This window comes from Gracilinanus agilis, chromosome 4 (assembly GCF_016433145.1).
Source record: "Gracilinanus agilis isolate LMUSP501 chromosome 4, AgileGrace, whole genome shotgun sequence".
Lineage (NCBI taxonomy): Eukaryota > Metazoa > Chordata > Mammalia > Didelphimorphia > Didelphidae > Gracilinanus > Gracilinanus agilis.
In genome coordinates this window covers 53,772,008-53,797,818 of record NC_058133.1, presented here as the reverse complement: position 1 = coordinate 53,797,818, position 25,811 = coordinate 53,772,008, and the positions used below count along the sequence as shown (strand labels likewise).

Sequence of the window (25,811 nt, the reverse complement as noted above, 5' to 3'; positions counted from 1 at the left end):
ACCACTTTTGTGGGACGTATGAAGAGTTGACAGGACTGAACAATAACAAGAGCTATGAGATGATCAAACAAGAACCAAAGTATAAGCATTTGCCTCTAACGCCTACAGGTACATTCTCCCCTATATTATTTTGGTCCTTGGGCAAAGTAAATTGATTCTTAATTTTTTTTAAACCCTTGTACTTCGGTGTATTGTCTCATAGGTGGAAGATTGGTAAGGGTGGGCAATGGGGGTCAAGTGACTTGCCCAGGGTCACACAGCTGGGAAGTGGCTAAATTGATTCTTAAAGCAGTTTTTACGTTGTATTCACCTCACCTAGTTTGCTTCCAAATTAAGCAGAAGAGATGGACAAATCATGTCACTCTCTATTGGCTGCTACCTTTGATCCACTTTTTTTTGGGGTCAAGAAAGTCATTCAGCACTCATGGACCTCAACTGTCTTCAGAACCTGGCATGGAGCTTCAGAACCTGGTGGCTCACTCAAAGAGATAAAAAATAGCCAACTATAAAGTCATTGGGACAGAACAAGCTCAATCATCTGGTTTGTCCCTTTGGGAAACATCTTCTGTTCTAGCTAAGCAGTCCATCAAAAGGTGGTAAGCTGATGGGAACAATATATCTATGCAAACTCGGAATGTTCTTAGAATTCTTTTTATGCTCAAAAGGACAGGGATCCCATTGGCCAATCCTACCTTTCCTCCTTCTGTGTGGAATAAGTCAAATTATCCCCAATAGCACTTCTTCAAGTTGAGGTCCAGTCCTTACTGACTGAGAGTCCAAGATGGCAGCTCTCTAGGATCACACCAAAGTCTTACTTCCCAAAGGTCAGGTTTAGTGACCTCTCCTTATAGAAATGAAATTAGTTCTGGGAAAAGGAACCTAATGATAGATGGAGAGGGGGAGGGGAAAGTAGTGGTTTCCTTCCTCTTTACTAATTCATTCTAAAAGCCTCAGTTAGGTCACATCCTGTCCTCGGGCAGCAGTAAGCAATTCAGTTCTGGTCTTTTTCATTTCAGGAGAATGGAGCTATTGCTACTGCCACTTTTTCTGCTTCTGGGTAAGTCAAGATAATCCAGAATAAGAGAAATACAGGATATTCTTGTATCCTGGGACTAGAAGAGACCTCTTCCAAGTCCAGATATGAACACTGGTCTCTTTTAAGGTTTGGGAAGTCCTTGGATCATAATGACTTCTATTGATATGAGATATTAAGGTTTGCCAAGTACTTTATATACATTATTTCACATGAATCTCATGGAAATCCTGGGATTTTGATAACTTTACTATCTCATTCTGAAAAAGAAAGTAAATGAATCTCAGAGAGGTTAAGAGAGATGCTGAGAGTTATATATTTTGTAGGTGTCTTGAAAGAATTTGAACCTATGATTTCCTAATTCTAAATACAGTGATCTTTACTATGTCTCAATCTGTCTTCTTCTCTGTAAAAGAAAGCAATAGGAATAGAAAATAACCAATATCTAGTTAGTATAATAATATATTAAGATATAATAAATAATAGTCTATATAATAACAGCTAATATATAATAATAACTAATATCTAGAAAATAACTAATATAGGGTTCTAAAATTATATGATTTCTTCTTATGAATTTCTAACCTTCTGGACTGAAATTCAATGGGTTTTTTTTTCCTCTTTGGTGTTCCTAGGATCATCAGCAGGTAGGTATTATCAAGATAGATAAGTAGTGCAGTGAGAATAGAGCTAGGCCTGACATCAAGAAGGCATCAGTTCAAAATCAGCCTCAGACCTTTACTAGCTGAGCGACCCAAGGCAAGTCATTTAACTTCTATTTGCCTCAGTTTCCTCATCTGTATAATGGGGATAACAACTTGCAGAATTGTTGTGGGGCTCTAGCACATTGCCTGACACATAGCAAGCATGATATAAACATTGCTATTATTATCAGCAAAGTAGACAGAGGAGTTGGGGTCAGCAGGACATCATACTAAAGGAAGGCAGGTTCTTTCATTTCCCTTAAAATAGAATTCTTGGACAGCATAGGGGAAGCATGCTAGAGGTACTCTGTGCTTTCTCCTGCCCTTTGCTGACTTCTCTATTTTCCCTTACAGTTTCTGCTGGCAGGAAAGCAGGTGAGTTTGCTCCTCTCTCAAAATAACAGAATTCTCAAAGCCCAGCAACTATGGTGTGTTGAAAAATTTCTATTAAATAAGGAGCAGGATCAGCAGTTCTTGCTCTCAGCAGGATTTCACTCTCTGCTTTTCTGGGAAGATTCCCACTTAAGTCAAATATCCCAGAAAAATGGTACCCAAGCCTCTTTTTCTTAAATTTGTTCATATCTGGCTATGGTCCTAAGTGGGAGCTCAATTGTATTCTAGAGCTGACCTAGGACTCTTTTCTTCTTTTCTCTCCATCTCCAGCAAGTCTCTCAAAGGCAGTCGTGACCCTTCACCCACCATGGTTCAGTATACTCACGAAGGACCTTGTAACTCTAAGGTGTGAAGGGTCTGGCACGCCTGGATACAACTCCACCCTTTGGTTCCACAATGGCCTTATTATTCCAGTCCAAAGCCAGGACTACAACATCAGAGCTGACACTACCAACTACAGTGGGGAGTACCAATGCCAAACAAACCAGGCTGCCCTTAGTGATCCTGTGAGGTTAGAAGTTTTTAAAGGTGAGTGGGGGGCCCTGCAGTTAACCAGCCCATTCACAGCCAAACTCCAATCCTGAATTACTCTCACCATATACTTACTCCATTTCTACTCACATGCCGATGAACAGTTGGGGGAAAAAATTACACAAATGAACTTTCTTGATTCCCCCATCCCCACCTCAGCTACTAATAATCTCTCTGACAAAAAAAAAATTTACTTGGTAACCATTTTATTTATATGTAATGGAGGGTGTGACCATCCCCATTCCTCAACCCTAGTCACTAAAAAATTAAATTGTGCAGGTTTCCCACTTAACCTCCAAGTAGTCTGATGTAAAGCAGATGTTGGAAAATAAGACACTAGACATTTTTGTTGTCACTAAGTATTTTTTCTGAGTCATCTCAGAAATGTCTATTTTTCTCCTTTCCATGAATAAAATTGTCCAAGTCTGAAAAGGATAGCATCCCTTACATGTATTTCACATATGTTTATTTATAGGTGCAAAATATCTGTTCTATAGACAGTGAGCACTTTAAAGGTGAGACTTGCATTATTATCTAGACATCAAGGCCATCAGAAATGAGATGCCTAAGCATCCTTCCTATCTCCCTTGAAAGTGATGCATCTTCTCCAAAATTAGCCCCACCACCTGTGCTCTTGATTCCTCTCCCTTGAGATCTTATTCATCACTTCTCTGGTATCTTTTTTTTAATCCTTATCTTCCATCTTAGGATCAACTATGTGTTGGCCAGATTTGAACCTAGGACCTCTCAGTTCCGGCCCTGGATCTCTTGTGTCTTTAACATCTATCAGAGCTTTCTGCTCATCCTAAAAACAGGCTACTCTTGCCTACCTTAAAATGTTGTTCCTTAGTCTGCTACTTACTTTCCTTTTACCACCATACTTTTCAGAAAAGTGATCTATACTCCCTGTATCATTTTTTCTTCACAAGGACATAGCTTATGCCTTAAGCTCATACCTTATCTGACTCTCTCCAATCTGACTTTCGTTTACAACAATCCAGTAAAATAGCTCTCTTAAAGTTTACCAGTGATTTTCATTAATTAAATCCACCTTTTCTTGGTCCTTCTCTTAATTTCTCTGCAATATTTGACAGTGGTGACCATTCCTTTCCTTTCTCTTAACTTTCTTGAGAGTCCATGATTATGGTTCTGCTCCTGCTTCTCTGATCATATTGTCTCTGTATCTTTCTTTTGGCCTCTTTCTTTTTCCAGCTCCTAAATGTAGATATTCTCCTATGATTTTCCCCCCTTCTCTTTTCTCATTATACTTTTATCATAACACTTATTCACTTCCATGACTTTAATTAAAACCTATATGCAGGTAAAAAGGCAGTTCAATGGAAAGAACACTGAAGGTGGTCCCAAGACCAATCAATCACTCTGCCTGTACCCTAGATCACCTCACCTCCTCACCTCTCTCTGTCTCTGTCTCTGTCTCTGTCTCTGTCTCTCTCTCAAAATATCCATGGGCTCCCCTCCTGCTTAAGTCCACCCAACCTCAAAAAAATCCCCTTAGGAACAGCTAGGTGGCTCAGTGAATTGAGAGGTAGGACTAAATGTAGGTTTCAAATTTGGCATCAGACACTTCCTAGACATTTGACTCTGGCCAAGTTACTTAACCCCCAGTTGCCTAACCCTTAACACACTTCTGCACAGTACTGATTTCAAGAAGGTAATTTTTTTTAATCCCTTAACCCTGCTATTCCTAACAAGCTATTCTGCATCTCTCTTCCTTTTCACAGCCAAAGTTCTAGGAAAAGATGTTCACCATCTCCTATCACTTCTTTGCAAAGCCTGGGAGATCCATGGGTGTGGAACATTACATTTATTGTGAGGTGTTTAGGGTGTATTGATTACTTTTATGAGTTTTTCCTCTTTTTTAAAAAGAAAATTCTTTATTATAAGGTTTGCTTTATGAGTAAGGAAGGGATAGGGCCAGAAAACTGGGCAAAGTTGAAAACAAAAGAAACTGATAAAATCTTTTTTTTAAAGACACTTGGCCATACTTTTCATGTCACAATAATCTCTCAAACACTTGCAGTTTCACTTCTGCTCCATCCTTTACTGAAACTGTTTTCTCCAAAGTTACCATGATCTAACATGGTACCATGTAATGAGGTCTAGCAATGAGAACAGAAAAGCTTCTCCTTCCCCTGAAATTCACAATCTCTATAGCCTTGGCCTCAATTTTCTCATTTAGATAGATTGGGTTAGATGACCTCTGGGGTTCCTCTTAGGCCTGTGATCTCTTTGTTGCTAAATCCAGTGGTTTTTTCTTCCTTCTCTTGACCTCTACATAGCACTGCACACTATTGACCGCCTCATCCTCCTAGCTACTTCTCTTCTCTGGATTTTTGTAACGCTGTTTTTGTTTTTTCCTTGTCTAACTGATCTTTCTTGGTATTCATGTTGAGCTCCTGGTGGGCTCTGTTCTGTGCTTTTCTCTCCGGCAGGTTCAAGGATCATTGCTATGCAGATGTCTCCCAAATCTACCTAATGAGCCCTCAACTCTCTCCTGAGATCTAGTGCCACTTCTCCAGCTGCCTGTTAGACATCTCTGTGTGGATGTGTCATAATCAAACTTGACTGAACTTGCTCATTTTATCCCCTAAACTCACCCCACCTCCTCACTTCCCTACTTCTGGCAAAAGCAGACCCTATGTTTGCAATGTAGGAATCATCTCTTGACTCTCTTTTTTTTAAATCCTTACCTTCTGTCTTAGAATTGAGGAAATGGGGTTGAGTGGTTGGCCCAGGATCACACAGCTAAGAATATGAGGTCAGATTTGAATCTGGGACCTCCCATCTCCAGGCCTGACTCTTCATCCACTGAGTCAGCTAGCTGCCCACATCCCTTTCCTTCGTCTGCTGTATCCAACCAGCTCTCTAGTCTTGCTGAGTCTAAGTCCCTTTCTGTCCCCTTTTCCACTCATAAGACCATTTCATCCTAGTTCAGGGGCTCATAACTCCTCATCTATTAAACTATTGTAATGACCTTTTTTTTTTATTTTTTTTTTATTTTAAACCCTTAACTTCTGTGTATTGACTTATAGGTGGAAGAGTGGTAAGGGTAGGCAATGGGGGTCAAGTGACTTGCCCAGGGTCACACAGCTGGGAAGTGTCTGAGGCCGGATTTGAACCTAGGACCTCCCGTCTCTAGGCCTGGCTCTCAATCCACTGAGCTACCCAGCTGCCCCTGTACTGACCTTTTAATTGGTATCCATGCCTCCAGTCTCTCCTCTCTCCAATTCACCCTCCACATAGTGATAATTGATAATCCTGAAGCATAGTTCTCAACATGTCAGTCTACTGCTTAAGAAGCATCAGTGATTTCTTGTTGACAATAGGATAAACTAAAAACTTCTCTGCTTGGTATTTAAAGCCCTTCATGATCTGACTCCAACCTGTCTTTCTAGGCTGATTTAATATTATTCGTCCTGAGAGACTTTATATTCTAGCCAAAATTACTTGCTATTACCTATACGTGACAGCCAGCTATTACCTCCACGTTTTGGTACCAGTTATCTTGTATTTCTGGAAAGTTCTTCCTCTTACCTTTGCCTCTTGGAATCCCAACTCTCTTTAAGATTGATCTCAAATGATCTCCTTTAATCTCTCTTTAAGATTGATTTCAAATGATCTCCTATAGGAGGCCTTTCCTGATTGTCCTAATTGTCGGTGCCCTGCCCCACAATTACCTTGTATTTTCCTATCTGTATACAGGTCGTTTTCTTCCAGCATAATATAAGTATAATGAGGGCAGAAACTGTTTTATTTGTGATTTCATATCTCCAGTTAAGCATGTTAAGTGCTTAACTAATGCTTGTTGAATTGAATTTTAAATTTTAGTTTGATATCAAAGATCCTAGTTTTTGTTCCCCAGAATGCACATATGGCTATTGTTTGGTTTGCATGAATTTTATTTTTTTAATTCTGAGTTTAATGAACACCCCCAAAGTAAACATTTTTATATATAGAAAAGAGTAGAAAAAGATGAAATATGAAAGCACACATCTCTATTACACACAACTTGCTTTAAAAAACCCATCAGAAAATCATTCTATTAGTTTAAAGCTGTCCTATTTCTTTGTGCTTTCTTTGTGAACTCCATTCTATTCTCTTCCATGCATTAAAAAAAATGACGGGTGACAGCTGGGTAGCTCAGTGGATTGAGAGCCAGGCCTAGAGATGGGAGGTCCTAGGTTCAAATCTGGCCTCAGACCCTTCCCAGCTGTGTGACCCTGGGCAAGTCACTTGACCCCCATTGCCTACCCTTACCACTCTTCTGCCTTGGAGCCGATACACAGTATTGACTCCAAGATGGAAGGTAAGGGTTTTAAAAAAAATGATCCAATAGCCATTTTTCTTTCTTTTCTCCTTTTTTGGACAACACTATTGATATCTCTCTTTCTTCCCAAATCCCACTCTGGGGAAAAAAAAGAAAAAAAGAAAAACACAATCCTTGTAACAAATATGTGTAGTCAACCAAAGCAAATCATATTTGCCAATATTAGGTATTATTCTACACCTTAAATCCATCTCCCCTCTGTCAGGAGATAGAATGATGCATTTGTTTCTATATTTTTGATATCTTATGACTTTTTCACATGAATGTTTATATCGAGACCCTATTAAATTGAGAAGTCTCTAGGGACAATAAGGTTTTTCTTGTTTGTTTGTTTCTAAGAGCTTCCTAAAATGCTATTGGCTGAGGGCGCTTCACTGCCTGACACTCTTCTTTGTCCTGGGAGCTAACCAGGGAAACAGGTCTCTCTCACCATCCCAGTCTAGAGTGACTTGAGGCTCTCCTTTGAATTGAGACCTTCTATAATTCCTGGTCCTTGTTTATCTTTTCAGACTGGCTGCTACTCCAGACCTTGAAATTATTCTATATGGAAGGAGAGCCCATGATGCTGAAGTGCCATAGCTGGGGAAATAAACACATATCTAAAGTCACTTTCTACCAAAATGGTGAAGGAAGGAAGTTTTTTCTACATAATTCCAACTTTTCCATCAGTCATGTGAACCAAGATGACTCTGGAGATTATTTCTGTTCAGCAGCCATAGGAAATAGGAGGCAGAATTCAACAGTGGTGAGAATTACTGTCCAAGGTGAGATACATCCCCCCAGAGATGTGTGTGGGAAAGATGTTGGGCTTTCAGGGAAGGGGACTTTGAAGGATGGGTCGAAAGAGGGTTAATGATAGTCATGGGACACTTTAGATCACTGTAAATTGTCTTTCTTGTTACCAGCACAAAGAATGAAAAATATCTACCTGCCTTGGTTTTCTATTTTATTTGTATCTAAGTTCCACAAAGAATTTCTTGGGAGGTGGGGCATCATTCATTCAGATATGACTGCAAAGGAACAGAAGCTATATGTCTCCTTTCATCCCTAAATTCTGGATTTCCAAACACCTCCATTGATAAGAATAATTTCTCTTTCCTATGTAGCCTACTCTGTCTTTTAGAACCATGAGGTTCAATGCTCCCTGATTTGACCAGGGTCCCAATCCTTTGGTCCAGTATAGCAACTTTACCCCCTCCTTCCCAGGAATAAAGAACCTGGTATCTGACACTTTTGATGAAATCCTAAATTCCTGAATCCCCAGAAAAGACCAATCTGAGTCTATCTTTTGAGTCTACAGGCCCATGCAGAAGTTCTTCCCATTATACAAGGCTAAGAAGAAAATATCTTTTGGGGCTAAAAGATCAAGGAACTTGATTGATAAATAATAGTAATAATAATAAGACCAATGTGAAATATTACGAAATTCAAGTGTAGCATGAGCATAGTGTGAGTGTAGCACCTCATTCTCTCTGTTCTCTCTCTCTTTCTGGGATAGGATTGATTCACTCACCCCAATTGCACCCACAATGGCAGGGGAGTGAAGCAGCATTGCTATTGTTACTCATTTTCAAGGTCCTAAGGATAACCTTAGAATGGGAGGAATTATCCATCTACTACTCACTACTATAGCTCCTGAACTCATACCGATGTGCATCCCATTTAAACAAATCAGTCAACATGATGCCATTCACTCTTATTCATTAAATATTTACTGAACAGAAAGCAACTCAGAAATATTTACTGAATGGAAGAAAACCCACAAGTTTGGGTTATATTGCTACCAATGTGTACAGAAATACAATATAAAGAAACAAACATAAACATAAAGTAGCACAAACATACAGAAACCTAGAAAGCGGGCATATAAATAGGGAAATGCATGTGTCCAGTACAACACACATCCTGTGCCTCAATGCCCTTGATCTCCTTAGAGAACAGTTTGCACCATCTTTAATCATCTGTTGGGGAAACCTGCTTCTATGCTAGCTGTTCCTCTTAGGTTGATGAAGCAATGTTAAACTCTTTCAGCCAAATGGCAGCCCTAAGCCTGTATGTACAGGTCTATTCAAGTCAGCTTTCCTGGCTGGATCTTGAGACCCTGGTCCTAGTTCTCTCTTAAATGATTGGTATCAGTAAAGAACAAAGCAGACAAGAAAGAAAAGTTTTCTTTCTCTCTAGTCCTAAGTGGACATAATGAACAAGCCTCTCCTTTCCCCAGTCAATTCTGTTAAATATCAGGAGATTCTTCTTTCTTCTAAGCTAATCTCGGCATCAGAATTTTTTTCTTCTAATCAGCTAAGCTCCCAGCATCAGATACAAAAGATCTTCTTCCAATCATTTTATCTTGACTGGGTTCAGCTCCTGAATCAGCAAGAAGTCCAAGTTCTGAGCCTTCTATATAACTAGGATCCATTTGGCTCAACTTTCTTCAATGCTTTTCTTTCTCTGCTGCTCTTTTATCTTTTCCTATCTTTGTTCCACTTTGCTATCTTCTGCTTCACACTTCGTGTGAAATGATTTGCCTCTGTCTTTTTTTGGTCAAAAACCACATTTTTTTTCAGACATACCACAAATATACAACTATCCCACAGTCACCAAATAATTCTTATTAGAACTTTGAAGCTACCAACCTCAAAGTCCTCATATTACTGATATCTAAATTAGCTTCTGAGAAAGAAGACATTTCACCTATCTTTGCTTTAGTAAATATTTTCCGTCTGAAGGCTCCTTTCTTTCTGGTCTTCTTAGAGCAATCTGTGATTCCACCTCTTTCCACTGAACAAACAAATGAAAAAAAGAATGAATAAATGAATGAAAATAAAATTTCCGGGGGCAACGGGTGGCTCAATGGATTGATAGCCAGGCCCAGAGATGGGAAGTTCTGGGTTCAAATTTGGCCTCAGACACTTCCTAGCTGTGTGACCCTGGGCAAGTCACTTACTCCCCATTGTCTAGCCCTTACCACTCTTCTGCCTTGGAACCAATACACTATTCTGATTCTAAAGCAGAAGGTAAGGGTTCTAAATAAATAAAATTTCCCAAATATGAAAGGAGCACTACTTTCCATAATAGAAACCCTAGAACTCCATTTTGTTGGACCTCTAATTATGAAATATTATTTCCCCAACTGCAGTAGATGCCTTCTAAGTTTCCAAAAAACAGTGAAAAACTCTGCCTCGTTATTCTGACTAGGTTGAAGATAAGCTCAATTGTAGTCCTGAGGTCCAATGGAAATGAAGGAGGGTAAGAGGAGAGACTCTCATAAAGAGTCTTGGCCGAGTCCCTTAGAGTTAGGTCACCTTAGGGGTTCAAGCAGTCTTTCCTCTGAGATACTCACAGTATTCATCTAAATCTCAAACCCGAAGACATATGATTGCCTTTTCTTTCTTTCTCCTTTAGAAAGTAAGTTCTTGATAGATATTTGTTGATTTGATTTATTGATTCACTAGTATTCTAATGGTTTTTCTCCCAACCTTCTACAAATATAGGTTCAAATGCATTCACAATCTGGTACCACATCACTTTCTACTTTGTGATGGGAATTCTGTTTTCATTGGACACTGGTCTGTACTTCACACTTAAAAGAGAGACAAATAACCTAAACAAGAACACAAGGAGCCCTGTAACCAAATGGCATAAAGAACTTGAAGATAAATGATTCATCAACCCGTTGGAAAGATTGAGGTTTTGGTGTGGCAGCAACCAGTTCATCCATCCACATCCTCATCTCCTAATCTTCATATTCTTAATCCACTTCTGAGGACAGCAGAATGTGGTCAACCCTGGACTGAGGATTCTTTCTTAACCCTGCCCCACAATTTCTCTTTGTCTTCGGAGGATAGAAGTGTCTGTTAGCTCCAGGCAAAGTCAGTCAGTCCTAGCCAGCACTGCTCTCATTGCTGATGCTCATGCCTCAGAGGTGCACAGTTATTGACTCATCTCTAGACACAGAAGATCGCTATAAATATATGAAATAATTTTACTATTGTATTAAATAAGCAAGTTTATGGAACAGTAGCAATTTAAAACTTTGCATCTATCTACTGTATGGGTGGTTTTGAAGGTAGAAGATTGTTGACTATGGGAACTTGAGGAAAGATGAAAGATAGAAGAATTGTGGAAAGAAAGGCAGAAATAATAGACTGTACCAAGGGTTCCTGCAAGAGGATTCCTCATCCATCAGAAAAAAAGAGCATATCTGTACTTTCTCCCCTAAGTGGACAGAATGTGTATACATGTCAGATAAGGTTTCCTCATGAGATATTTTTTATTACTTTTCTTTGTCATAAGAGAAGAAAATGACTAACATGTCAAGACAAAATAAATCAATAAAAAAATTTTAAGTTAAGTTAAACAGAGCTAGAAAATAAAATTAAAGGGGTGGAGGGGAAGCATGCAATCTAACTACTTTCCAGTTTTAGTTGTACTGCCTGCCTCCTACTCAAGACTGCTATTCTCCTGGCTTGTCTTCAACCACAACACCCATCTGATTTCAAAGGAGATCCCCATCCTCCTCTTTCAATCCATTAATTCAACAAATATTTATTCACAATCCCTATGTGTAAGACACTGTGATAATCACTGTTGTCAAAAAAGAGACATCATCCCTAACACCGCAAGTCAATAATGTCACAATTTCCATAGGGTGGTGAGGATTATGGACAGATTTTAGCATGTTGAGGAAAATGGGTGGCAAGGAAATTGAGTCAATGGATACATCCTCCTTCTTTGAGAAGTTTGCCAATAAATAGGAAAGAAGTAAAGGAAAAGAACAAAGATTTATTAAGTAACTAGCATGGATTGGACACCATGCTAAGCATTTTGTGAATATCTCATTTGATTCTCACAACAATCCTAGAGAGGTAAGAATTATATCCATTTTACAAGTGAGGAAAATGAGACAAAAGTTCATTGATTTTTCCCAAGATCAAATCTGAACTCAATTCCCAAGCCTGGAGTCAGGAAGACCCATTTTCCCATGTTCCAATCTGGCCTCAGACACTAGCTGTGTGACCCTGGGCAAGACACTTAACCTTTTTTGCCTCAGTTTCCTTATCTACAAAATGAACTGAAGAAGGAAATGATACACCATTTCAGAATCTTTGCCAAACAAACCCCAAAAAGGGTCACTAAGAGTTGGACATAACAAAAAAACAACTAAGAACAAAATCCAAGAGTTAGAATCCAGTCTGGGTATTGCAGCCAACACATCAATGAGGAGCAAAATACAAGGAGTTTTTTAGAGAGAGGACTTCATGACCCCAGTTCATAGGCAGATTCACCTGGCACTGATCTTGGCTTTGGACATAAATCAGATGAATCTGATTCTATGTAAGAACTGAGCTCATTCAGAATTATCAGCTACTATCTCAATGTGGAAAGATATATGCTACCTTCATCCTCCTCTCTTATCACCCTATCTTCTTGTTAATGCTTTCTCATAGGTCTCTAGAGGGAAGAAAAATTCAGCACACTGTACTTTGTTCACAAGTCAGCCAGAGACATTTTTTAAGTTTATTTAATTAATTAATTTAGAATATTTTTCCATAATTACATGAGTCATGTTCTTTCCCTCCCCTCCTCCCATCCCCCTCCTGAAGCCAACAAGCAATTCCACTGGGTTTTACATGTGCAGAGACAATTTTTGATTAGTTTATTATTCCAAATCTAAGCAGCTCTTCTCAGAGGCTGTTGCTAAAGTGCACAGTGTTGGACTTGTAGTCAAGAACACTTGAGGTCATATTGAGACTCAGAAACTTAATAGCTGTATATCTCTGCACAAGTCACTTAGCCTCTCCCACAGTTTCTTCAACTATAAAATGGAGATCATAATGGCACCTACCTCACAAATGAGTTAATACTTATAAAGAGTTATTTGTTCCTATTAATAATATGGAAATGGGTCTTGATCAATGAAACATGTAAAACCCAATGGAATTGCTCATTGGCTACAAGAGGGGAGTGAGAGGAGGGAAGGGAAAGAACATAAATCATGTAACCATGGAAAAACATTCTAAATTAATTAAATAAATAAATATTTTCAAATAAAAAAAGAGTTATTTTAAGTTCCAACAGCCATGAAGACACCTGAAGCAGGCACTGAGGAGAACTTAGAGTTTGGTCAGATTTTTTTTTAAATCCCTAAATTATCCACTGCATCACCAGTCATCTTGACTTTTGTCTTACCACTAGTCTTTGATCACTCTTGAAGAGAGTGAGGCCAACCACTTTGTGCAATTCTGCCTCAGATCCAATTCACACTCACGTCAAGACATCACACACGTGACGTCATTGGTCTTCTTCAATGGTCTTCTTCAAAAATGAAGGATGGGGTGGTGGAGCCAAGATGGAGACTTAATAGCAACTAAAGCTGGAACCACTCTTAGAATCCTCTTAAACCAACCTTAAAATATTGCCTCAAAATGACTGAAGTCACAGAACCAACAAGGAGACAGAGTGAGGGGGCTCCTCTGTGGTAAACAACTTGAAAGGTAGGCAGAGAAAGTTGATTTCCACAGGATAAATGGGAACCTGAAGTAAAGCTGCACATAAAGAAGTGAAGGGCTGACCACCTCCCACCTATTGCACTAGGTTGGAGCCAAGGTATAAGCCAACTTTGGGATACTGGGACACAGCCAAGTACTCCACATTCACCTCTTGAAATCCTAAGCCCTGGCACCAGCCCACAGTGAGGCCCTAAAACCTATAGCACTTCCCCTTTCAAGCCTGTTATGAATCCCCTAGCTCCAGGGCAAAATAGCTCATGGTGCTCTAAACCCTGCAATTTAACCCCTCTATTAGTAGAAGAGATGGAATCAGCAGTTTTCAGAACTCTTAGTCCACAGACAAAAAAAGGCTGGGAAAATGAGCAAACAGGAAAATAAATACCTAACCATTATTTTTTTTATGGAGACAAAGAAGAGCAAGGTATAGATTCAGTAAGAAACTGAGAACAAAGCAACCACATGCAAAACTTCAAAGAAAAATGGGATTTGGTTTCAGACACTGGAAAAGCTCAAAAATCAAATAAGAGAGTGGAAAAAAAGTGGTAAAAAAAAAAGAAATGAAAGTATTGCAAAAAGAAAATAATAGTTTAAATAGAAAAATTGGTCCACCGAAAAAAGAGGCATATAAATCCAATGAAGAAAATAGTTTTTTATAAAACAAAATTGACCTACTGGAAAAGGAAGTAAAAGAATCTAATGAAGAAAAGAGTTTCATGAAAAGTAGAACAGACTAAATGGAAAAGAAGGATCAAAAGGTCATGGAAGAAAATCAGTCTTTAAAAATTAGAATTGGGCAAATAGAAGAAGCTAATGACTTCATGAAATATCAAGAAACAATAAACAAAATCAATAATAAGGATGAATTATAACAGCAACAGCCTAGGGCTTAGCACACGGTAGACACTTATTAAATGCTTATTTCCTTCCTTCCCTTCCTTGCTTAGAAAAAGAGAAAATCAAAAGGGTCAAAAATCTATCTTTCTGAACTGTGGGAGCAGAAACATAGAAGAAAAACAACTGCTTGATCACACAGGTCGATAAGAATATGATTAGGGGTATAGACTCTAAACAATCACCCTAAAGCAAATATCAATAATATGGAAATAGGTTTTGATCAATGACTTATGTAAAACTCAGTGGAATTGTGTGTTGGCTATGGGAGGGGGTGGGAGGAGGGGAAGGGAAGAACATGAATGATGTAACTGTGGAAAATTTTTCTTAATTAATCAATAAAAAAAGTAAAATTTATTCAAAGTAAAAAAAAATCTTTCTTCTGAAAATCTGTCTCTGACACCGACCATTTCCATTCACAGTATAAAATATTCTCCCACAGAGACAAAATTCCAAAATAAGACAGAATTTAGATACACAGGTTTCACAGCAGGACTTAGTTTCTAAAATGATAAAGAAATGCTGATTCCAGAACAAAGTATAATTCAAATATTATTTTGTAATATGTAGCCTAAAGAGGTAATGGGTTATGGGAAAAGGAGGAAGGTAGTTTTAATGAGCTTCTCCACAAGTTAAGCCACATGACCTTCTATTCTGTGATAGTCCTCTGGCATGAGGGAATACCTCCTAAAGGATGTAGGGCTCCCTATTGACCCTTGCTTTCTATGATTAGTTTCACTGTGCCATACTCTCACAAGGTAAGTGCAATCGTCAATAGGTTACATCCTTGTCCAGGTACCTAGTTTATGTCTAAAGAGAGGCCAGTGGGTTGGTCAGACACTTGAAAGAAAACAATCTTTTAATGAATTTTGATGCTTACAATAAAATATAAAATAATAGTGTAGTCTAATGCAAAGTTTTATTTACAAATGGGGAAGGAGAGATGGAGAAAAGGACCCAAAATACAACTCAGACACATATATATTAACATGAAGTATAACTCATGTAAGAGTAGTGTTTTGTTCAGGAGCACAGAGACATAGGTCCATTTAGCAGAAAGAGCATGCTCCAGGGGGAAACTGTGCTCCCATTAGAAGAGGAAGATGTGCTCCAAGGTTCCTTTTTGAGAACAAAGTTCTTATACTCTAATTTTGGGTGATTCCCCTGGAGCTGGTCTATTTGCATATCAGTAACCCAAGCAAAATATTATTTGCGGGGGTTACATATCAGAGAGAAAAATAAACAGGTGGTAGATAAAATACCATTGGGGAAATTGCATATAAGGGAGAAAATGACATTAAAGTTGAACAAAATATTATTTTCAGGCAGACAAATATACTAATATTTATCAGAAAAATATTATTGTTAGCATTTTTTCCATGCGTATGTTGTATAACCTTGTAGCTTCCCTTAAGGGGAGACCTTTATGATAGCCTCAAGACCATCAGGCCTCATCTTTTTTTCTATATTTTTTAATTAATATCTTATTTTCCCCAATTACATATAAAAATAATTATTTAACATTCATCTTCTAAAATTTTGAGTTCCAAATTCTCACTCTCCTCTCTCTTCCCCACTCCTTAAGACAATAAACAATTTGATCTAGGTTATACATGTGCAATCATGTAAAACATGTTTCCACATTAGTCAAGTTGTGGGAAAAGATTCATTTAAAAAATGCACAAAGAAAATAAAGTGAAATATAGTATGCCTCGATCTGCATTCAGACTCTATCACTTCGTTCTCTGGAGGTGGAGAGCATTTTTCACCATGAGTTCTTTGGAATTGTCTTGGATCATTGTATTGTCGAAAATAGGTAGATCATTCACAAGTGATCATCTTACAGTATTGCTCTTACTGTGTACAATGTTCTCCTGGTTCTACTGACTTGCTTTGCAAAAGATTATGTAAGTAAGTATTCCTGGGTTTTTCTGAAATCCTCCTGCTCATCATTTCTTATAGAATAACAGTATTCCATTACAATCATATACTGTATCTTGTTTGGCCATTCCCCCATTGATGATGGGCATCCTCTCAATTTCCAGTTCTTTGTCACCACAAAAAGATCTACTTTTTTGTATTTTTGTACAAATAGGTCTTCCTCTCTTTTTAAAATCTCTTTGTGATACAGGTCTACTAGCAGTATTGCTGGCTCAAAGGGTATACACAGTTTTATAGTCCTTTGGGCATAGTTCCAAATTGCTTCCAAGAATGGTTGGATCAGATCACAATTCCACCAACAGTGCATTAGTGTCCCAATTTTCCCCTTTCCCTCCAACACTGATAATTTCTTTTTTCCATCATATTAACCAATCCATCAGACCTAATCTCATGGCAATAGATTCCATATATAAATTCTATAAACTACAATCTCCCTTCAAGGAACATTAGTCTTAAGACTAACAGGTCTAATCTTATAACACCCCTCCCATACACATATACACATGCATATAGCCTATTCCTTTCAGTCATGGCCAGCTCACATAATTCTGTGAAGTTCTTTTAGTTGCAGCAATAGATCATATGACAAGCCACATAACCTCTCTCTTCTCATTTTCCTAATGTCTTGGATGAAGGGATTAGATTAGAGGATCTCTAAAGTCCCTTTTATTTATAAATCTAAGATCTGTGAGTGATTATCCTTTTCCAGGGCTTTTAAACATCCCCAATGGTTTCCTTCCTCCATGGGACTAATCCATCAAGGTCCAGTGCTGAGTAGAAAAAATTTAAAATAGGAAAAAGAGAGAGAGGGAGAAAAAAAACCAACAGAAAGGCAATGAAGAAACAAGAAAGAGAGAGACAAGGGACAGAGATAAAAACAGAAACTGAAAAGAAGCAAAAATCTAGACCCTGAAACAGAGAAACCTTAGAGGAGCCCCTGAATAAAAACCTTGCTCCAACCTATTTGGTGATGAAAAAAAAACTAGATGATAATTTTCTGTTGTTTTTAGTCAGGAATAGATTGACTAGAGTGGTAGAGACTTTGGTCTATGCAACTTAAAGGAATGTAGTAAGTGAATTAGAATACTATGAAATAATAATAATAATAATAGCTAAATTTTATGTAGCATTTACCATGTGTCAGATGTGTAAATGGAATTAACTCGAGCCCATTCATAGTCAAAAATCTACCCATCCTAGGCTAGAAATGATGTCACCCTCACCTTCCTTAGTGGGGAGGGGAGAAGAGTTACCCACATGTGACAATAAGTAACAAATCAAGAACAAGAGACTGCCCTTTGGGCAGTCCAAATCAATGTAGAGACTGCCATTTGTCCATTTGAATTAGAGGTGGACCCATGGGAAGTGACAAAAGACACTATCTCTTTAAGTAAGTTAGTTACTTCCTGTTGAGGCAGTTCCCGCTCTGAACCTGGTGCTGAAGGAGCTCCTGAGACCACATAACGCTTACACTCTGTATTGTCACGTGGGTAAGTTAGGCTGACTTCCTTGGCCTGACTGGGCCAATTCTAAACTCTACCTAAGCAGGCGCCAGCCTATCTGGCTGTTGGGCCTTGTAGCTTACAGCTTCATTTATTTAGCCTTTTAACCTTCTCTCTCCATCCAGGCCTTTGGCCTGGACTAGCCTCTCCCTTTCTCTTTATTCCTATACTTTACCTTCCTGATTGTAAATAAACTTGCCTCAACCCTTTGCTGACTTGGGTCTGATTTAATTACGGAATCAACCTGAATTGTTGATTCCTGGCGGCCACACCTTAAATATATATCTATAAATACCTAAATTTTCCCTCTTACACAGATACTGTGCTAAGTGCTTCATAGTTATTATCTCATTTAGTTTTCACAACAACTCTAGGAGGTAAGTGTTATTATTATCTCCATTTTACAGAGAAGGAAACTGAAGCAAACTTGACCAGAGTTATATAGCTAGTAAGTGTCCAAGGCTGGATTTGAACTCAGGATTTCCAGCTCCAAGCCCTAATTCCCAGCCCCAATTTTACCTTTCCATTTTTTCCCAAGCCAAGAAAAAGTCAGTTCACCTTTTTCCTGGATTTGGTTTGAAATTAAAACTCCTCTCAGATGGGAAGAACAAACAGAGGGTAGGTGCAGAGACAGCTATTCTATTCAGGGTGGAGGTACACAGGATGCAGAGATGGTTATACCATACAGGATGAATCACACAAGGTGAAGAGACAGTTATACCAAACAGGGTGTGCTCACCCACATGTCATAGCACCACACCATTGCTAGAGATATTAGTACTAAAAGTCTGAAAATGAAGAAATGCTATCCTGATGTTCAAAAGAGAGGAAGGAAGATAGACTAATAACTCTGATATCCATTTCAGGAAAAAATTCTGGAATGAGTTACTAAACATATAATTTTTTAGAATTTAGAAGAGAATATGATGATCACAAGAAGTCAGCATAGAATAAGAATAAGTGATGTCAAATTAACTGACTTCAGGAGGTCTCTGTTTTAGTTATGGCTTCCAGGGAAGGGGAATAACTAGATTAGGATTCAGAAGACATGTAGCCCACAACTGAGCCAAGGCACAACTTGTTTTTTCACTCCTTCCTTCTCCAGTGATAACATTTCCAACCTTACTGCTCCCATCACCCTGGACAAATGTGTCTAATTGTATCTTGGAGCCATATAATTGGGCAAAATAGTTTTTAATGATTGCCTTAATTTCCTTTTCATTAGAGGTGAGGTTTCCCTTTTCATTTTTGATACTGTTATTTTGATTTTCTTCTTTCCTTTTTCTATTAGATTAACCAGTATTTTATCTATTTTATTTGTTTTTTCAAAGTACCAGCTTCTAGTCTTACTTATTAATTCAATAGTTCTTTTACTTTCAATTTTATTACTTTCTCCTTTAATTTTTTAGGATTTCTAATTTAGTTTTTATCTGGGGATTTCTAATTTGTTCTCTTTCTAGTTTTTTTAATTTGCATGCCCAATTCATTGACCTCTGCCCTCCCTAATTTGTTAATATATGTACTCAAGGATATAAATTTTTCCCTGAATACTGCTTTGGCTGTATCCCATAAATTTTGATAGGATATCTCATCATTATCATTCTCTTAAATGAAGTTATTAATTGTTTCTATGATTTGTTCTTTAACTAGCCAATGTTGGAGAATCATATTATTTCATTTCCAATTAATTTTTGATTTGTCTCTCCATGTACCCTTACTAATTATTATTTTTATCACATTATGATCTGAAAAGGTTGTATTTATTATTTATGCTTTTTTGCATTTGTTTGCCATGTTTTTATGCCCTAGTATATCTGGGAGTCATCTTGACTCTTCTTTCTTTCCTTTTCTTCATATTCAATGAGTTGTCATATATAGCTGATTCTACCTCCACTTTTCTCCTCTCTAAATATGTGACTACCACTCTAGTTTGAGTCTTCATCAGTTCTCAGCTGAGTTATTTGAGTATTCTCCTAATTGGTCTTTCTGCTCCCCCCCCCCCCAATTGATCTTTCCCTCATTCATTCTCCACATAGCTGCTGAATTGATAATTCTAACATATAGATCTGACTATCTCCTTAAATCCCTCTTCAGTGACTCACAATTGCCTTTATATATATAAATATATGTATATATATTTTTAAACCCAAATTTCCGTCTTAGAATCAATACTGTGTTGGTTCCAAGGCAGAAGAGTGGTAAGGGCTAGGCAATGGGGGGTTAAGTGACTTGCCCAGAGTCACATAGCTGGGAAGTGTCTGAGGCCAGATTTTAACCTAGGACCATCCCATCTCTAGGCCTGGCTCTCAATCCACTGAGCCACCCAGCTACCCCCTAGGATAATTTTTTAAAATCAGTTTGGAAATTATAGCTCTCAACAATCTGGCATAAGAAAAATAAGCCAAGGATCCCATCTACTTAGTGGAATTGGGGCACAAAATAAGGACTTGGTCACAAGGAAAGGGACAAGGATCTAGTCAGAATATAGCAAGACACAAAAGAAAAAGAAGTCACCTAGCTATGAATCTAGAGATCTCATATTTCTCTGACATGATATTGTATGAGAATGTTGCTTTCACTTGTAAAGAATTCAAAGGGATTACTTGATCCCACTTATGACATTTGCAGAGACTGCTACAACTCAGAGGAGCGATGTATTTCCTCACACCAAGAAGGAAGGGGCCTCAGGTTTTACCTTTCACCACCCAGTTTTCAGCAAAGCCAAGTTGCTCTTCCTGTCAGCAATAGTTGCATATCTGATCCTTCTCCAAAATTCTCAATTGCTCCTTTAAGCCGTCGCTGTCTTCTGTGAGCAGCACCCCCCCCCCCAGCCCTCACTCCTGAGCTTTTTGTTTGCTACTCTTCTTGCATACAACTTCCTTCCCTTCTTCCCTCTTCATCTGCCCCTCTCTTTCTGCTCCAATCTTGTATCCATTTTATGCCTCAAATCAGGATCTCCTCATAAGTAGGGAGCCATCTCTAACTTATGATTTCTGTAAAGTATGACCTGAACAATCCTTCCATAATCCTCAAACCATTATTTGACCTAAATTCTCAATTATCACCCTCACAAATGTGAAAGTTACATGCAAATAAACTAATGAACCACAATACCCTTCAGACTTCCTTACTTAGCCAGTGTTCCTCTGTCTTCAGATAAGTCCACCACTCTCTTTATCTGAGGGGCAAGCTTTAAAAGACTATCTGCCTTTTGATCTAGCCATAGCACTGCTGGGTTTATATCCCAAAGAGATAATAAGGAAAGACTTGTACAAAAATATTTATGCCACGCTCTTTGTGGTGGCAAAAAATTGGAAAATGAGGGAATGTCCTTCAATTGGGGAATGACTGAACAAATTGTGGTTTCTGATGGTGAAAGGATACTACTGTGCTGAAAGGAATGATGAACTGGAGGAATTCCATGTGAACGAGAAAGAATTCCAAGAATTGATGCAGAGAGAAAGGAGAAGAACCAGGGGAACATTGTACACAGAGACTGATACATTATGGCATAATCAAATGTAATAGACTTTTCTACTAGCAGCAATGCAATGATCCAGGACAATCCAGAGGAATTTATGAGAAAGAATGCTATCCACTTCCAGAGGAAGAACTGTGGAAGGAGAAACACAGAAGAAAAACAATTGTTTGAACACATGGGCTGATGGGAATATTATTGGGGATGTAGACACTAAACGATAACTCTATTCAAACTATCAATAATATGGAATTAGGTCTTAATCAATGATACATGTAAAACCTAGTGGAATTGTGCATCGGCTATGGAGGGGGGTGGTTTGGGGGAGAGGGAAAGAACATGAAACATGTAACTATGGGAAAATATTCAAAATTAAAATTAAAATTATCTGAGGGGCAATTCTTTCTCAGGTTCTCAGGCTAGTCCATTATATGTCTCTCATCAATCATTTAACCTGATAGGTTGTTTCTTTTCAAGCTGATCTTACCAGATTCCCTTATAGAAATGTGCTTTTCTTGCCTCTTTCAGCATCCCCAAATATCCACATTCAAAGGGAAAGTACAGTGATCCCTCACCTATGGGAGTTACATTCCAGAGACCCCTAGAGGTGAAAATCCAGGAAGTAGTGACATTATCTTTATTTTATTATTTATATATGTTTTAAGGCTTTATAAACCCTTCCCACTCTCCTAGAAACTTTTCCCACACAATTAACCTTTCCCACACTCTTATAAACACTGAGCTAATCAGTACCCAGGATACAGAACACAGTGCTGTGGTTGGTCCCCTTTCATTCCATTAGCCAATGCAGAAATGCCTGCTTTGTGCTCAGCCCTGTATAATCTCAAATTGGCAAATTTGTGCAAGCAGTAGTGGTGTACTGCATTTCCATTGTGTACAAGTGCAGCATTGATCCACAAAATCCCTTATATAGTAAAAACTCCATGATACAGAATTATAGGGAAGGAGGACTGTGGTTTCTACATCATTGTTAAGTTACAAGCAGTGGGGGGCACTCACTTTGACCTGATCATAGAGTTGATCAAATAGTCTTCCAAAACATCTGTTCCTGGCCTCACAACAAATCAACACCCCATGGCAATAGATGCAGTATTTCCTAGCCATCTCACAAACTACTCAAGCAAGTGATATTTCTCCTTGTGGAGCTTTGCAATTGGACATCCACTTAGAATACGATTTTTTAGAATAAGGTTTTTCTTTTCTTTTTTTTTCTGGTGGAGGAGAGGAAGGTGGAAGGAAGAGAGGTGTTTTTTATTCATTTAAAAAGTAGAGATTTGAAACATTCAAGTTTTAATTAACTTTTACAGTTTTCCGAGAATATATGTAATGTAAATAAATACATTAATAAAACTGGAAGCTGACACAAAAAAGAATGTAAATTTCTTGAGGGCAGGGACTTTTTTTTCCTATTTATATCTCTTGTGCTTAAGTCAGACATAACAGGGACTTAATGCTTCTTGCCTTGCCTTAAAAAAACAAAAACAAAACTTATATGAGAACTCTTTAGTTCTTTCTTAGCAATTTAGCTGGGTTCAATTTTCAGTCTACAACAAGAGATGTTTTCATTGTGTTGGGTTTTTTTTTTTTAGTTATAAAAATGTTTTTAAATTAGCAGGAATTTATTTTTCCTTCCTCCCATCTTTCCCTGGAGATACTTGGAAAAAATCACCACCAACAAAAAACAAAAAGAGAACTCTTAGAACAAATATACAATGTGCCTAATCATTAAATGATCATTCTATTGCAAATATTAATAATATGGAAATGGGTTTTGAATAATGATAACCTGTATAACCCAGTGGAATTGCTTGTCAGCTCAGGGAAGGGGGAGGAAAGAGGGGAGGGAAAGAACAAGAATCATGTAATCAAGGAAAAATATTCTAAATTAATTAATTTTTAACAACCACAAATATGCATAGTCTCATACTACTGAGACCCATCTTGGACATTTCCGAAAAGATATGTGTCATTTTGCAACTTTTATCAAGGGATGCTTTCGATGAACATCTCAATGCCAAGAAATCAAGTGTTCAGAAAACCTCAGAACACACCACCTGGTTTAGGAATGGAGATGCAGTGGGTTCTCAGGGGTTTGGAAGGGATCTTCGTTGGACTCCAAGACATACCCAATGTCTCTGGTGAACTTGAACACGAGATGCGAAGAGGGAAGATTCCACCGGCAAAAGGTAGAGACACCAGGCAGAAAGGCATAATAAGGTTAATGGCACCGGGAAATTAGAGTAGCATAACCGATTGTCAATCTCCAATCCTAAAAATTGAAGTCAGAAAAAGAACTTCGTCCCTGGGTGGGCTCGAACCACCAACCTTTCGGTTAACAGCCGAACGCGCTAACCGATTGCGCCACAGAGACGACGGTGAGACTTTTTTTTCCTGGTCCTTCAGCTCACTGCGGAGAGACTCTGGTACAGGATTCTATATTGAAAGGTGGCGTTTCTTCTGCTTAATGTAGCAATACAGGGATTCTAATGCCGTCTCTGGTGCCCCCTGGCGGCTACTCATATGGTGTATTGTTGCTCGACCTGGCTCGGTTTAAGAGATCAGAGGATGGGAAGCCCCTTTCTTTGACCCAGAAAGCTCATTCATTAAGAGGGTGACTGTGCCAACTGTTGGCACCTCCAAAGCTTGAATCTTTACGATCTCCAATTAGAAGACTGAACACCTTAGCGTAGTGCCTGGTGCGTAGGAGGCGTTTAATGAATACTTGTTTGTTTGTTTGTTTTTTAAGGAATACTTGTTGACTTGGATCTTCCAAGCAAATTTGAGAGTTAAATTAGTCTTCGCTTTCCGAGAAGCCTTTAACAATTCATTGTCTTTCCTTCCCCCTCTCGCTAAACTTCTCACCCTCCCCTGTTCCTTTTCCCCGTCTGGGGGTTACGATAGAGACCTTTTTAACTTAGAGGGGGTCTACACAGTACACTGTAAATTCTGGGTGGTTGTCTGTCGCCAGCCTCATCTTTTAAGGAGTTAATAGTATATTTCCACCCAGGATCAAATGAGATCGTATCTGTGGAGCGCTCTCCAAACTTTCTAGCACTCTATAAGTGCTTTTGTTGTGGTTCCGCGCTTCCGGACCACATTTGAGATTTTCTTCGCAAAGATACCGGAGTGGTTTGCTATTTCCTTCTCCAGATCATTTTGAAGATAAGAAAACCGAGTCAAATAGGGTTAGGTGACTTATCCAGGGTCACACAGCTAGGACGTGAGACTCGGGTGATATTTGAGTTTAGGACCGCCTCTGTTAGCTCTCATTATTATTGCAATGGTATGTATCTGCAGTATAGGATCACAGATTTAAAGCCAGAATGGACTGATGCTGTCGGGCAATTCAACTTCATTCCTTTTACAAATAAGAAAACTGAGGTCCAGTGACTTCATCTAATTAGCAAAGCTGTTGCTCACTGAAACAAGAACTTGGATATGCATGGGTTATCAAACAACCAAACATAACTATCATCATAAATTTAAAATTTCAATTAATTTTAATTCTTTAATTTTAATTTTTTAATTTTATTAAAATTTAGTTAAATAAAAATTTTAAATGGAATTTTTCTCAGTATATCAGCCCTTCCTTCCCCCTCCACACATAGAAGACATAGTCACCCAACCAAAAAAAAATAAATATATATATATATATATACACACACACACACAAATAAATTGTGTCTTTTGTGTTTCTATTCATCAGGTCTTTCTCTGGAGGTAGACACGCACAATTTATTCTTCAGATATTAATTCTGCAGTGGTATATAATGTTCACTTGGTTCTACACGTTTTTTCATTCTTTATTATTTCATGTAGGTCTTCCCAAGTTGTTTGTTTTTTAATTAATCTATTCATTGTTCTTAAGGCCCAGTAGTATTCCATCACAATTATATACCATAATTTGTTTAGCCATTCCATCATCAATTTTTTGTTTTTGTTTTTTAATTTATTAAAAAAAACTTTCCCCCATCAATTATTTAATAAATAACCCAATCATCCAGTTCAAAAAACTTTAATTTAAATGACTAAACTATGTACTGGAGATACAAAGACATACCTGCTTGCCAGATGGGTGGAACTGTGGTATCAGCTGAAAGAAGGCAGGGATACAATTAAAATACAATTACAGAATCACAAAATCTCAGGGTTTATTTCTTCTTGTTGTCTCTGACCTGCCTAACACTAAGCACAAAAATACCCCATGTAATCTAGCCAGATTCAAGTGTAGCATAGATTAATTTTGTCCTCATTCTGGACACTATGTTTCTTTTAATACATGTAGCCTATGATTGTTTTTATTTCAACATGACACTGCCAAGTGAATAGGAGGTTCAAGGAAAAAGAAATTTCTTTTAACTGATGATGGATTAATTAGTGAACCATTTAGTAAGCCCATGCTAAGCCCTAGGGGAGATAGAAGGATGATGAGGAAGGCACAATCCTTCCTTAACTGAGCA

General features: G+C 38.2%; 1 protein-coding gene and 1 non-coding gene across 2 annotated transcripts; one reads left to right on the top strand and one right to left on the bottom strand.

Annotated features, from left to right (window-relative positions):
* The first annotated feature begins 344 nt into the window (after window positions 1–344).
* Window positions 345–10,670, top strand: LOC123245866 (low affinity immunoglobulin gamma Fc region receptor III-B-like). The gene is given in 7 exon segments (XM_044674856.1): window positions 345–421; window positions 423–593; window positions 1,017–1,057; window positions 2,092–2,112; window positions 2,401–2,658; window positions 7,519–7,773; window positions 10,501–10,670. Coding segments are annotated over 7 exon segments (993 nt in total).
* A 12,978-nt stretch (window positions 10,671–23,648) lies between these two features.
* TRNAN-GUU lies at window positions 23,649–23,722 on the bottom strand. Its single transcript has one exon. It is a non-coding gene; the product is annotated as a tRNA-Asn (tRNA).
* Between the last annotated feature and the right edge of the window lie 2,089 nt (window positions 23,723–25,811).